Raw genomic sequence first — 13,858 nt, 5'->3', positions numbered from 1 at the left:
TTTGCATCTTTTGGCATTCTTTGAAATGCTTGGGGTTTTAAAGGCTGCTAGTGATATAGTAATTCCATACTTATTGGTAACAACTATTGTGTCTTTTTAAAGAGCTTACTATATCTAGCTTCGTATTACACGGTCAAGGAGGATCTCTTGGTACAAGGTGAATACTACTGAACTTCTTGATTCTTCATAAGCTGAAACCTTCTAAATTCCTTTTCTAGGTTAAAATATAATCAAATTTTAGGAGGCAATATTGGTGAAGACCCTAACTATATTTCAGAGATTACTTAGAACTTGTTCTGTTGTGTCTCTAAGCTCGTGATACTATGACTTAGCACTGTTTATTGCGTTTTGAACAGTACTTACTTTTTTCATTACTCTTATGCAGAAAAGAATAGATTGACACACAGGTTTACAAGCTCCTTTTCAAGCCAGTTTGTTTTTTCTTGGAGCTTTGGCGTATTTCCTTATACTGCTGTCTGTTCTCATCTCTCTAATTTGGGCTGTGCTTGGCCTTTATTTCAAGGTGTCCCATTCAAGAAACCTTTGGGATGGGTGTTGGAGCAGTAGATGTCAATTCAGTTGCCTAAATGTGTGTGTGTGTGTGTGTGTCTATATATATATTGCCATTTTGGAGGCACCCTCTGTAGATATAACACAGAACTTGGGGAGACCTGTACCTTTCTGGAAGTCAGGAAGGGCACTGTGGCATCTTTGAACTCCCTACAAGTCTGCTTAGGTGCTTGACTCCTGCCCTGGGTGGCTTCTCTGCACTTTTGAGTTGTTCTCTTAAGCCCAAAGATGAAAGGATAGGAATTCCTGTGCACCTCTTGCGTTTGATCCCTTTTCAAGCAACCTTGAGACTTGTATTTAAACTGCCAGTGATTGCCATGAACACAGCGGTGTTGTTGAGGACTAGCGTTAATCCTGGGTTTTGGCCATATTTCAAAACACAGGCTGTAAATTTCACCTGCTTGTAATCCCTCTGCAATTTTAACTAAGTTGTAAGATAGAATAACTTACATTAGCTAGGTGTCACCTTTTATTCCTGCCCATGGCAGTGGGGTTGGATTAGATGGATCTTTAAGGGTCCTTTCCAACCCAAACCATTCTGGGATTCTGGCTATACCTGCATTTTACTGTTGTCAGCCTTAAAGTAAAAGAATGGCTTGCAGATTGACTCCATTTACTAAAATACTTCAGTATTATCCTGCATAAAAGCTAATACATAAATGTAAAGTGTTTGCATTTTTTTGCTCATCTCCGCATTACAGAATATATAGGGTGAATTTAATATGTACAAACACGCATTTTTACAAGTCTCTTGCTAGGCCTACACCTGAAAGCAGACAAATTTATTACAAACAACTAGAAATATCTGCCCAATTCATTAAATAAGCTGATTTGCTGGCCCAATGTTACCTTTTGGATAGTAAGACTTACTGAACTTCTTTCCTCTCTGCATTTAAATCCTTGAATTCAAATTAGAGCAATTGTGTTGTGTAGGCTCTTAAATCATTCACCTTCTGTTACTCCATAAATCTGTGCAGTGGCACGCGTGGTCACATTTTATTGGTTACTTGCATCATCTCTGGTTACACAAGCAAAAGTAAGTTAGAACTAATACGTTTCAGCACATCCCCAAAGTCATCCTATTTGTGTCTTAATTAGGTAAACATCTCCTAATGTTTGTCCTATTTCCTTTCTGTCTGTTTTTTTCCTTAGTTTACCTCTGTTTGCCATTTATTTGGGTTTTGTTAGCTGTGGGGCAGGGCGAGTGTTTCCATACTTGTCTGTACAGAGTCTAGCACACTGTGATCTTCCAGACGAGCTCCTTTTGAGTTACTCCTTGAGGCATTCGGCTACTTTTGGATATGAGCTTTGTGTCTGAAAGAACAGCGCTGCAGCCGTGGCCCGCAGATGTGGAGCATGGCTGTTTATCTCTGGGAGCAATGCCATGTTTTTCATCTTGCCTGGTAACTGTCAAATGAAGGCTCAGCATGTTGAGATGGATTTCAGGCTTTACCTTTCCAGCTGCATGACTTTTTCCCTGATGCTCTCTGCACATAGTCATTGTGAAGGAACTGTTCCTTCTTCTGCTGTCCAGAGGGCTTTTTTCAACTTGCTGGTCTGAGAATAAGACTTTTTAACCTTGTCTCATGAGAAGCCTCTGGGTTATATGTTACAAATTACTGTGACCTGCATTTGTTAAGTTAGTGCATAAACTGGCTCCAGATATGGCATGATGAGACTTACATTCTTCTGTCAAACTCGTACTGTCCTAATCACAACCTGTCTTTTAGACAATTATGTAGAGAAGGAACATCTACTTTATCAGTCTCAGCATGGACTACACCATCCCACCTGTCTATCTCCACATGGTAATTGGACCTGTTAGAAGTCAAACCTGCAGGCTGTCTTAATTGCAGGGTTTTCCAGGAGTGCTTGGCAATTCCTTTCTGCTCCTGTGAAATAGCTGATGCACGTTATCTTTGTTTTACTGATAAGCAAAGATTGGTTGCATTGCTTTGATTGCACTTTCCCCTCCATTCCACTGATCTCTTTGTTTTACTGCTGAACTCGTGTACAACTGTCAGTTTTCTGCTTTTTCATGGAGAGCATAGCATAATGCAGAGTCCAAGGGCAAGGAGTGCAGGCGAGAGATTCACCTCTCTAAAGCAGCACATGTAAGGCTGATTTTTATTTTCCTTTTTTCCCCCAAGCTTTTTTATGGTTTAAGCAAGTTGGTTGGCAAACTAGTTCCCTAAGTTCCCTCTTCTCCCAAGTAACAAGTGATAGGATAAGGGGAAACAGCCTCAACTTGCACCAGGGGAGGTTTAGATTGGGTATTGGGAAAAAATTCTTCACCGAAAGGGTTGTCAAGCATTAGAACAGGCTGCCCAGGGAAGTGGTGCAGTCACCGTCCCTGGAGGTATTTAAAACATGTGTAGATGTGGTGCTTGGGGACATAGTTTAGTGATGGACTTGGCAGTGCTGGGTTAACGGTTGGACTCAATGATTTTAAAGGTCTTTTCCAACCAAATGGTTCTATGATTCTAAGTATACAAAGGGGATTTGTTTCCTAGCAGAATTCCACAAGGCAGAGTTGTGTGGCTTATCTTATTCTGCAAGACTTGAGTAGCTCAAAATGGATTTTGCCATCTTGGTACACAAGTGATTTGATCCAATCTGAGTGATCTTCAGGAGTACTTTTTTTTTTTTGCTAACAGTTAACAATGATAGCAGCTTAGGCTATTGTATGCCACTGTGTAAATATCAACTGCAAATTCTGAAACATGGCTGTATGTTTCTGGGTGGTATGATATGATTAGGTTGCCAACAAATTGTGTGGTGTCCCTTTTATTATGCATCTTGATACACATATGTAACTTGAAAGCAATTACATAGATTTTATGTGTTCATTTTGGTTTTGACAAGTCTTTCTAGTCAATGTTTCACTTTTGTCTAGGCAATGACAGCTTTTTCTGTTTTTCAGTCTCCCAGAGTGAAAGAACCTGTACAGAATTCTGAGGTAAGTTGTTATTGCAAATGGTTTCCTGAACTGATGACTCCTAGTTATTGCTGCTGTTTCATGAAACATGTTTTTATTAGTCTCTGAAAACAATATTGTGTGCAGTAGAAGCTAGTATCCAGCTGAGCTCTGCTTGAAAACCTCCATATAAAAGGAAACATTTGCTATGTAATGCCAAGAGGTCTTCCTGAGATAAGTTTGGTGCGTATCTTTCCGACTTTACTTGCTATGTCAAAAGTCTGTATGTTGTAAGATAATGAATTGGTCACAAGAATAATCTAAGCAAAACAATGGTGTTCCAATTTCCTCTTCAAAAAAAACCCACAACAAAACATGACTTTAAAATGTCTGTTTTGCATAGTCTGATTCACTATTTTGGAACCAATGCTCGGAGCTGTGAAATAAATCTCTAGTAGTATTTGATAGCAAACAAATCTTGAACTGCAATTTATAATCTGCCTTCAGGTCTGTCCTGTGTTCCTTACATTAGGAGTATTAGTATATCTGATCTTTCAGTGATAGAGACTGCTTATCTTCTAGAGACTGGGCTATGTCTGTCTTTTCCCTACCTGCGTGCAAAGATAAACAGAGCTGTCTCCTAGAAATTAGTCTTGCATTAGGCTGTCCTGTTCTTCCTTTATCTGTTTCCAAGGATTGATTATAAAGGGAGATCTTAAGAAAGACTACAGTTCTGCCACTATAATTTGACATAAATTCTAAATTCAAAGAAAAAGCTGAAAACCAGAATCTCTTTGAGATGAATTTCCCCATCCTGTTACATCCCTTAATGTACACTCTGATTTGGAGGTCTGCTGCCCAGGTTTTCAACATTCAAGAGGGTTTCTATTTCCTACAACTTAGTGGAGTAATTGGAAGGCACACTGGAGAAGCACTGTCAAGCTTACAGTGCTTTGGCTACCGTGCCAAAATCAGTTTCTCTGTTCTGAATAACACAAGAGGTAAAAACTGTTAAACTTTCATTTAGCTCTTTTCCCCCACCCTCAAATTAATTGCATATGAGGTTTTTTGCAAGGGGCTAATTTTAGTAAATCCAGTCCTGATCAGTCTTGTGTGTTTTAAAGAACTTAAGCTCTGAATTCACTTTTCAGTTGAATATCCAGATTGCTCTGACTGACATTTTGAGTATCTTAACGCTTTCCTAGGCTGTGTTCTCTGAAAGGAACTACAAGTCAAAGCAGAGTTGCTCTGCTGTGACTGCATGGCTACTTGGAAATATAAGTTGGACTCAGATTCCAAGAAGGGGGGAAACCAAAGGATAGGGAGCTTTCGTCCAAGCTAGGATATGATCTGTGTGCATTTAGCCGTGCTAGCTGCAGAGTGTATTTTTTTTTTTGTCCAAGATCCACAGTCATGCTGCTATCTTGGTTTCTTATCCTTTACTGGTGAGTAAAGTTTGCAAATGTCAGGGCAGAAGGGGTCCCTGGACATGAGGAATCATAAATCCTTTGAACACCAACTTGGGATCAGTATTAGTGTCCTGGAAGCCTGGGAGTGCCCTTGGCATGGAACTTCTCTAAGTGATTTATGTGGCAAACAAGCACTTTTTGGAAAGCTGGTGCTTGAGTCAGAAGTCTTGAGTTCCTGTTCTCATTAAAATGCCTTTTTGCTTGCAGCTATTCCCATCAGCTGAGCCTCCAGGTCCTTCACTCAATGCTCCAGCACAGGCATCTACTCAACTACCTCAGGCTGCAGGACAAGTACCTGCACAACCTCAAACTGCTGTACCTCCACCTAGTCAGGCTCCTCCAGCAGCCCCAGCAGCAGCCCAGGTAAGATCAGAAACCCTTCGTACCAACTTCCAGCTCTGCACCTAGCTGTTGTATTCCAGACATGCTAAAATGATCTGAAGCCCCAAAAGTTGCTTGTCTGGAATTGCTTTAGTGCTGTTGCTTATGTGGAAGTGGCAGCTGCCCTGGTGGCTTGCAAAAGGAAGACAGTCAATGTGGGTTTAGCAGTTTTTCATTCTTACTCTGTGGGTGAGCAGTAACTTTTTATGCTGTTTAGGGTGTGGATTCTGGCTTGAGGCAAGGTTAAAGGTGAGGAAAAAAAAAAAAAGAGAGTCTCATTTAAGTGGTGGCTGCTTGTTCCTGTTGTTTAAGGTGCAGCACAAATGGGCTCTGATTGTGTGTCTTGGCATCGCTGGAATCTATGGGATAAGATGGAGAGAAAAGTGAGAGGAAGAATGTGCAAGTTCTCCAGACTTCAGAAGAGAGACAGGAGGCCTAGGTTAAAATTGTCCTTTTAGCAGTTAGAAATGGTGAAGAAACTCTATCTTTGGGAGGCTCTGAACCTTGTAGGGCTTTCAAACACTTCCATTTCAAGCAGAGAGGGGAGAATGGACCTTTGAGGGGGAAGTACGGGGAAGTACAGGGAAGCAAAAGCTTGACAAGTTTGTCTTAGTTCTTAGCTACATCACCCCAAAGCATAGGATATAGGTCAGAGAGGCAGGCAAAGCGAAGTCAGGAAAGAGCTCTGACTTGTGTTAAAAAGAGAAAAATGGCCAACCCGAATCATTTCTGAGATACTTGGAATGTGGCTTGTGGTTTGCTGGGGTAAAGCACTGCAGTTTGCCAGACTCCTGAATGATGGCACTGCTTTTATAAAAGACACTAATGTTTGTATTTGCTGGTGGGGAGAGGCTGTCAGTGTTGGAGGGAGCCAAGCTACCATCACCCTTTGGCAGACCCAAGGGGAAGAGACTTGGCAACGTTGGTCAGAAAAATAGCTCTGAGACTTACTCCTTCCTAGAAATGTTTCATTATTTTTATTTTAAAGAATGTAAAAAGATACGTATATCACTTTACTGCAGTCAGCTCATATTCCTGTTTACAAAACAGTTACAGTGCATTAGTCGTTTAAAAAAAATAGTGGATTTGGGGTCTGACATTCTTGGCTACATGAAAAGTAGCTTTAATACTTAAATCAAACATGTTCAAATCTGTTGAAAAAGGGCCAGTGTTTAATCCCTGAATTTTATGCAGCAGTTGAAACACCAGCAGCAGTGAAAGCCAGGACTCTCTGTTTGGTAAAATGAAGTAGCAGTGTCAGTCTCAGTGAAAGTGTTTTGATTTGCACTAGCAGATTATCTTGCCACTAGTGCCCAATAGTTAGCTTATTGGTAGCTTGTCCTAAGGTGAACTTCATAGCTTTATGTCAGGGTGTGCTTTTTTTACAGCTCTTTGTATCAGTGTGTTCTTCTTTATAGCTCTCCTCTGGTTCTTGTAGCTCCTTGGATAATGTTTTGCAGACCTCTGGGCTTCTCTATGAACCCTTGTTTGTTTTCACTGACCTGGTAAAGCTTTGAGCTTCAACAGAAACAACAATGTGATCAGAAGCCCTGAGCTGCGTTGCTGGCACAAGAGCACCAAGAGATGGCGTAAAATACTAGTCTTAAAGGGTTATTTTTTTTTTCTCTCATGAAAAAGCAAGTGATCTAGATGAAAAAGTATGGTCAAGACTTCTAGGCTTAAATTATTAGCCTAGGATTGTGTCTGTCTTGTTACTGCAGATTTAAAATCCCTGCCTCAGCATGTGCAGTACAGATGACTTGCACAGTGGAAGAGTGACCAGTGCTTCTCTGTTTTGTTTGGGTGTTTTTGTTGGACCTTGATTAGCAATTAGCCCTTCACTGGAAGTATCACAAAGGCTGTAAAGATAGACCTTTCTGATCTTTCCTACGGGAAATCTGCTGACCAATATAAAATGCTTTGGTTACATGTTCCAATAATTACTCAGAAGTAATTTAGAAGTGAGAATAGGCAGCTATAAAATTGCAGCTAGATGCTCTTAAAGCCTTTGATTTCACAAAAAAAGTAACTGAGAGTATGTGCTAATCTGCCAGTTAAATTATTTCCGAAGTACTCCTCGCAATTGTATTGGTTTTTTAAATCAGATGTTTGGGGCAGGGGTTGTGAAACACAGGAGTCTTGAAGCTGTCATGAATACCAAAAACCCTTAAGTTTTGATGCAAAGCAGCAGTCTTTACACTTAGCACTTCTGAAGTCTCCTGCCATTTTGGCATTTCTTGAAGTTGTGTAGCTTTTAGTCTTTTCAAGACAATTGCAGAGAACACCTCCTGGGCTACTATTTAAGAATGAAGTTCTCCCGTTTCAGTAGACTCATCTTTTTCACTGTAGTGTCATGATTCCAATGATGAGTTAAACTTTAATTTGTAGTTATAGTTGCTCAAGGTTATCTGTAGTTTTAAAACCAGAGAAAGGAAATGTTAATCTGCTTTAAAATGATGTAATCCTATTGCAGGCCCCACCTGCCCCTGCTGCAGCTCCGGTACAGGAAGATACAAAAGTCCCCATCAGCCTTGTACTAAGGTTAAGGTAAGGGCACAAAACTGACCTGTTCTGTCAAAGTGAGCCTTTGTAGAGAGGGACACTGGAAGACTTCTGTAGGGCATCTTGCCATCTGCCTTTTAATTAGAAGTGTGGTGGTTATATGTTGTTTGTCATCTTGGATTTCATCCACTCTTTTGGGATCCAGAAAAGCAGTTTCAGCTTGTCTCATCCACTACTTCAGTTTGGCAAGAGCTGTAGTCTGAAAGAGGTGGTGATATTTGTATAACTATTCCTAAAGTCTAACAGGGTGGAAAGGAGGAATTAGCTCGGTTCCCTCAAGGGGATCAGGGTTCCAGGGTTCTGGCCTTGTGCTGGACCATCTTAGTATTTGGGCACAACTTCAGACTTCAGCCAGTTCTGAGAGGGAAGAGCTTTTACCCAATTCAAGGCATGGATTCTGGTCTGTGTCCCTAGAAACAGGCAGAAAAAAGGATTCTAGGCACATTCTACTATCATTACACATGCTGACACTTCTCATTTAAGGAACCTGCCTCTCACCTCTGTAGGCATCTCGCTTGTTGATAGGCATTGGCCTGAGACTTCCGAGCATCGTCTCCCGGTCATTCCCAGACAGCTGCATCATGTGTGTGCATCTGCAGTCAGTGAGTGCATCCTTCTTCTGAAGGATGTGCTCCAAGGATATATCTGCTGACAGACAGGAGTTGCTGAGACAGTGGAACAAGGTGGCTTTGTAGCAGAGGTGGCGCTCACTTATCCTGGACTTCAGCCTACTCAAGTTCTGTCAGATTGAGAGGCAGAGTGTGCCAAGAGCCCTCCTTCCAGATGCACGCCCCAGTCATTAGTCTCTGCCCTATCAGGGGAAGGGTGCAGTGAACTCGCATCTCTTCACAGACTGATTATTCAATGATGGTTTTGAGCACCCATCAGTGCAATGAAATGGTCTCTTCTATATAAAACTCTCTTCTTTCTGCAGGAATTCAAAAAAAGAGCTCAATGATATTCGATTTGAATTTACCCCAGGGAGAGGTGAGCTGGTGGGAAATTGCAGTGTGTGAAGGTGGTTTTGGTGAAGAAGTTTTGTGTTTGGTGGTGTGGAGTTGTGTGTATGGAAACCCTGCATGAGCGTGTGTCCTTCCACAGTGCCTTCCTAAAGGTCTTACCTTATGGTTGGGCTGGGAGCACTGCTGTTGAGAAGACCCTTCTTGTTAAACTGTTCGTGAACATGACCAAAGTTCAGCCCTTCAATGAATTCTAACTCAGAGTTAGCATAGCTCAGAGCTGTCTAACTGCACCCAGTGTACACCCCAATACCTGTCTTTTGAGAGCGCTTTTGCTGTTTGGTTTGTACAAGCTACTTTAGGTTTTTATGTGATGCCTTTGTCAGTTGGACAATTTATGTGATGACTGGCTCTTGGGTTTCTCCCCCACAGATACTGCTGACGGTGTGTCTCAAGAACTCATTTCAGCAGGTCTCGTTGATGGCAGAGATCTGGTAATAGGTAATTACATATTATTTTTCTGTTTTAACTATTTCAGTCATTTTTTGCATGTTTAAAATGACCTGCTTAGTGAGTGCTAGAAGGGTTTGCTGTGGCCTTGATTCTCTACCCCAATGACTCTAGAAAACTGCTGTTAAGTCTAGTGGCAGTTCTGTGCCACCCCCAGTTAAGCAACCCCCAGTACACAAGAATACGATCTAGTTGGAAAGATTATGAAGCAAATGCTCTTTATAATGCAAAATGAAGGCTAATTTATGCATTAGCTAAATCATTATCATCTGACATATATGCATTGCCAAATTGCTGCACAAGCCTGTACTGCTCACAGGTCCTGCAAAAGAGAGGTCTGGGACTGGAATCAGCCAGGCTTTATTTTTTTTCAAGTAGGGCTAGGGAAGGAATTAAGTGCACATGCACTAGGGCAGCAGCACGTGTGGCATGGGTATGAACAGCTACCTCTGGCAACAGTTTGCTAAATAAATGTGTCCTGTGCCACAGGTGAGACTCTTAAACTGTCAGCACTGCCTGTGTATTTTGACATCAGCAAGCAAAACTGTTCCTTATACACAGGCTGCAACATCTGGAAAGGCTGCTAGTGCAACATTAACTGGATTTCCAGGTGCTGTTGGGCAGTTTGTTATTACTAATCCCACGGCATCCAGGAAAAAATAACTACCTCTGAAAAAGCAGCATATAGTAATAAATGACAGCATTTTCACAGTTTAAAGCGTTAGATTTAAGTAGATTGAGTCTAATTGAGACCTAAACTTTTTTATCATTTTAAAGTTCTACGTTTCAGTAACAGAAAGAGGCCTAATGAGTTTGGGTTGTTTTTCTCTAGCCTGTCCTAATATTTGCCCATTTTCTTTGTGTGTGTGTGTGATTTCAGTTGCAGCTAATTTGCAGAAAATTGTGGAAGAGCCCCAAGCAAACAGATCCGTCACTTTCAAACTGGTATTTAATTCCTGTTCCCTAATTGAACAAGTTGTCACTTGCAAAGAGAAGGCGTTGCATATAGATGCCTGTGATGCCTACTGTAGGCATCTAATATATGCACTTTAAATCCTCCCTCCTTTCCCAAAGCTTCCTGTGCCGCACAGTAGACAATGCAAAGCTCCCTGCTTGTGTCCTCTAAGCAGCAGCTGGGTTAAACTGCGTGAGGTTATGTGTTAACACAGACATTTCTTTATCCTGGCTAAAAAGAATATCAAAATGTTACAAAAAGGGTATTTTTCTGAATGTGCATTTGCCCAGAAAGGGCAGAAATTCTTCAGGGTAGGTAAGTGGGGTAAGAAAAGCCACAGACTCCTTTCTTGGAGGAGAACAGGAGGGTCCAGATACATTGTCTCGGAGGAGGATATGAAGGGGGGAGGGGAAAAAAAAGAAAAAGAGCAGGGGGCAAAAGAAGAGAGCCAAAACTAAGAGTAGGAGAGAAGAACAGCAGATGAATCCTTTAGAGATGGTGAAATTCAGAGGTAATTATAGTGGAAGAGTGAAGGTGTAACCAGTTTATTGGTAGTGAAGCAGTAAGTGCCATTATTTTTGACTCTTCCTGTAAGGAGTTTTCACTTGTTTTGCCCCAGGTAGAGCATGTAGCCCTAGTCCAAGCAGACGTTGGCAAAACTTCCATCCCAGCCCTTCCTAGCTTCAAAAAAAGGAAAAAAAAAAGTGCTCAATTTTAAAACTTTGGGTAGTGCCAGCTGCTGAACACAGTGCAAGGCTGTCCTGGGACTGCTCCCTCCCCAGACCTACGTATCTGATACACCTTGTGATACGTACCGTGGTATGTATGGGAGGGTAGAGCATGTATGTTGCTATTTGGATCTCTGTTCCTTGTGTTTCAGGCATCTGGTGTCGAAGGCTCAGATATTCCTGATGATGGCAAACTTATAGGATTTGCACAGCTCAGCATCAGCTAAACAATGGTCCCAGGAGATGTTTCCCAACTGAGAACCCACATGTGCATATTCGTAATGCTTCTGTTAGCCTAAAAACCACTACTGCCAAAGAATTGAACTACAGCCCCCTTCCTAGAAGCTTTAACATTTTCCTTAATAGGATCACAAACCTTTCTGAAATTACCGATGGCGTTTACACCTTTTGTAAACAACTCTCATGTTTTTGTATCTGTCATCTCAAACATGCAGCTCCAACACATCATTGCCTGCATGTTCATTTTCTTATTGCCTTACTTTAAAGAAAAATACTACTGAGTACGAAGCAGGGGGTTCCACTGCTCTGATGATTTTGCCTAAATGTTTGCATACATGTGGTTTCATTTTTTTCACTTGCTATTTTTGCACAAGTTTTAATACTGAATGGATCTTTTTTGTTCTTTACCTGCTTCTCCTTCCATCTGAAACACCAATGTACATGTTGTTTGGGTCACCTGGAGTGCTGAGACATCTGCTTCTCTTCGGCTGTGTTTTTTAAAACTGCTGGTTTGAATGCTTGCACCTGAGAAAGCAAGCCAAGTCTTAACCCACGGGAGGGAGAGCCTTCTTCCCTTGCGTTTGTGTTTTTTGAGAAGTTCCTTGACTTTGAGGTGTTAGAAGTCAGCTTCCCTTTGTAAACTGCCTTAATTTTTTATTTTTTTTTTTTTTTTACTATCTTGGTTCTCTCCACATGAGTGCCAGGTGTGGCATGAGGGCTGAACCTTTTAATTTACATTAAGCAGTCCTTCCACAAAACGTCTTTCATTCTGCATCCTAGATGTAGTCTATTCTTGAAGCAGACCAATGAGGCATTGCTGTCTGGAAACTGGTCTTTCAGATGATCAACACAGTAGTCGTGGTCAGAGGGAGAGGAGATCTGTGTCATTCTGCGTTTGGAGAAGACGCACTTCAAACTGTTCCTGAAACCCAGTCCGTCATGCCTGGCTGCGCGAGTCCTCCCGACGTGTTTCCCAGTCCTTTGCAAACTGGTACCCGTGGAACCATCCCTGTCGTGTTTTACAGCAATAAAGAATCGCCAGTAGAGCGGTAGTACTGGGCAAGCGAGCGCCGGGCTGTGTCCCTCCTGCACTAATCGCTTGGGTCGTCAGCCTTCTCGTCGGTCCAAGCCTTGACGTTTGATGAGGATGTCACTGAAACCCTGTCACACACGTATTTAGCTTTTATTTCTATGTGGTGTTGAATTTGAGTTTCTACATGAATAATATAAATTATACTCTGAGTTTGATAAGAGACACTTGTAATGCAATATGTGAATAATAAATGGTGTTGATTTTTTTGTTTCCTACTGTTTCACAGTTGGCCTTTGTAACTGCTATTGGCTCTGGAGTGTTTTCTACACAGAAATTGTAAGTCTGTAATTTACCACGCAGATGGAAACATGTTTTGTTTCCATCAGCCACAAACAATGCAGAAACAGAGTGTTAAACCGGAACAACTGGGTTCAATTAGGACTTTTTTTTTTTATTTCAAAGTCTTCAGATGAACAATCTGTATTTATATATTGTTCTCTATGAGCAGCTGTGGAAGCTTCCTGAATTGTGCATGTTCTTATTATACCGTCCTTGTTGCTTTTAGCCTCTAGGTGGATATTGAGCGTGTCCCCATGGGCTATTTGCAGCCCCGTGGCTGGTCAGTGTGAAGGGGAGGGAGAGGAGGAAGAGTGTTTGGGAGTGAGAGCATCCCAGGGTGCTGAGCCAAAGCTCTCAACAGCCCAGGGAGCGGGTGCCCCATACCAGGGAGTTGGTGGTGCCTGGATTTGGCCGAGTGTGTGCGTGGCACCTCTGGCACTTTCTCCTGTTTGACACAGAACACTCCTACGGCTGCCCCTGCTGAGCTTCTTGGCTTGGGAAGAGCAGGCTGGCATCTCGATTTTTTCATGTCACCATGCGGTTGATGTGAAGGTGTTGGAAGCCCTTAGGATATGGACACAAGGTAGTCTTGCCTACAGTATTATTTTCCCTTCTGCCTGCATGCCATGGGGACCCCCTCCTTCATTTGTGTACTGGTGCTGAGAAAGGTAGGACTCAAACTGCTCAAATGGAACAATGCAGCATCTATTTATTGTTATTCCCCACTTTCCCAAAGCCAAGACTTAGAGAACTTGAGCTCACACTGACCCAAGGCTCCTTAGTTCTTTAATGGAGAAAATAAGGAAGAAACTGATGGGTTTTGCTCTATAGATTTCCAGATGTTTTGGGTAGGGATCCAAAATATTTACTTGGGCTATTACAGTGCTAGACAACTGTCTTTTCTGATGTTGTTCCAGTAAGTGCCAATGCTGTTCATAATTGTTTCCCAGTGTCACTAAATTTGGTTTTTGTGCAAATTTCTGATCTGAACCTGGAAGCAGGTGGTAATTTTAAGTTAGTTCCTACTTTTAAGGACAATGCTCTGTTAATGAAAATGGATCCTCTTCACAACTTTGGTGTATTGTAGATTATAATGAAAGATGTAAAATATTCAGGCTTTTTTCCTTTTTTGGACTTTGTATTTTACTGCATGTCTCTAATTTTTAATCAATAAAGAACAAATTGTCCATTGCAA

General features: G+C 41.7%; 1 protein-coding gene across 1 annotated transcript in view; it reads left to right on the top strand.

Moving 5' to 3' along the window:
* Positions 1–13,858, top strand: part of OXSR1 (oxidative stress responsive kinase 1) — a 96,093-nt gene extending 82,235 nt beyond the window's left edge. Inside the window, exons 12-18 of the mRNA XM_075746743.1 lie at positions 3,494–3,529; positions 5,164–5,319; positions 7,811–7,884; positions 8,834–8,886; positions 9,291–9,359; positions 10,249–10,313; positions 11,204–13,858. Coding sequence (XP_075602858.1) covers positions 3,494–3,529; positions 5,164–5,319; positions 7,811–7,884; positions 8,834–8,886; positions 9,291–9,359; positions 10,249–10,313; positions 11,204–11,278 — 528 coding nt within the window. The 3' untranslated portion in view covers positions 11,279–13,858. The remainder of the gene's footprint in view (positions 1–3,493; positions 3,530–5,163; positions 5,320–7,810; positions 7,885–8,833; positions 8,887–9,290; positions 9,360–10,248; positions 10,314–11,203) is intronic.

Source organism: Balearica regulorum, chromosome 2 (assembly GCF_011004875.1).
Source record: "Balearica regulorum gibbericeps isolate bBalReg1 chromosome 2, bBalReg1.pri, whole genome shotgun sequence".
NCBI lineage: Eukaryota > Metazoa > Chordata > Aves > Gruiformes > Gruidae > Balearica > Balearica regulorum.
This window is presented reverse-complemented; position numbering and strand designations above follow the sequence as displayed.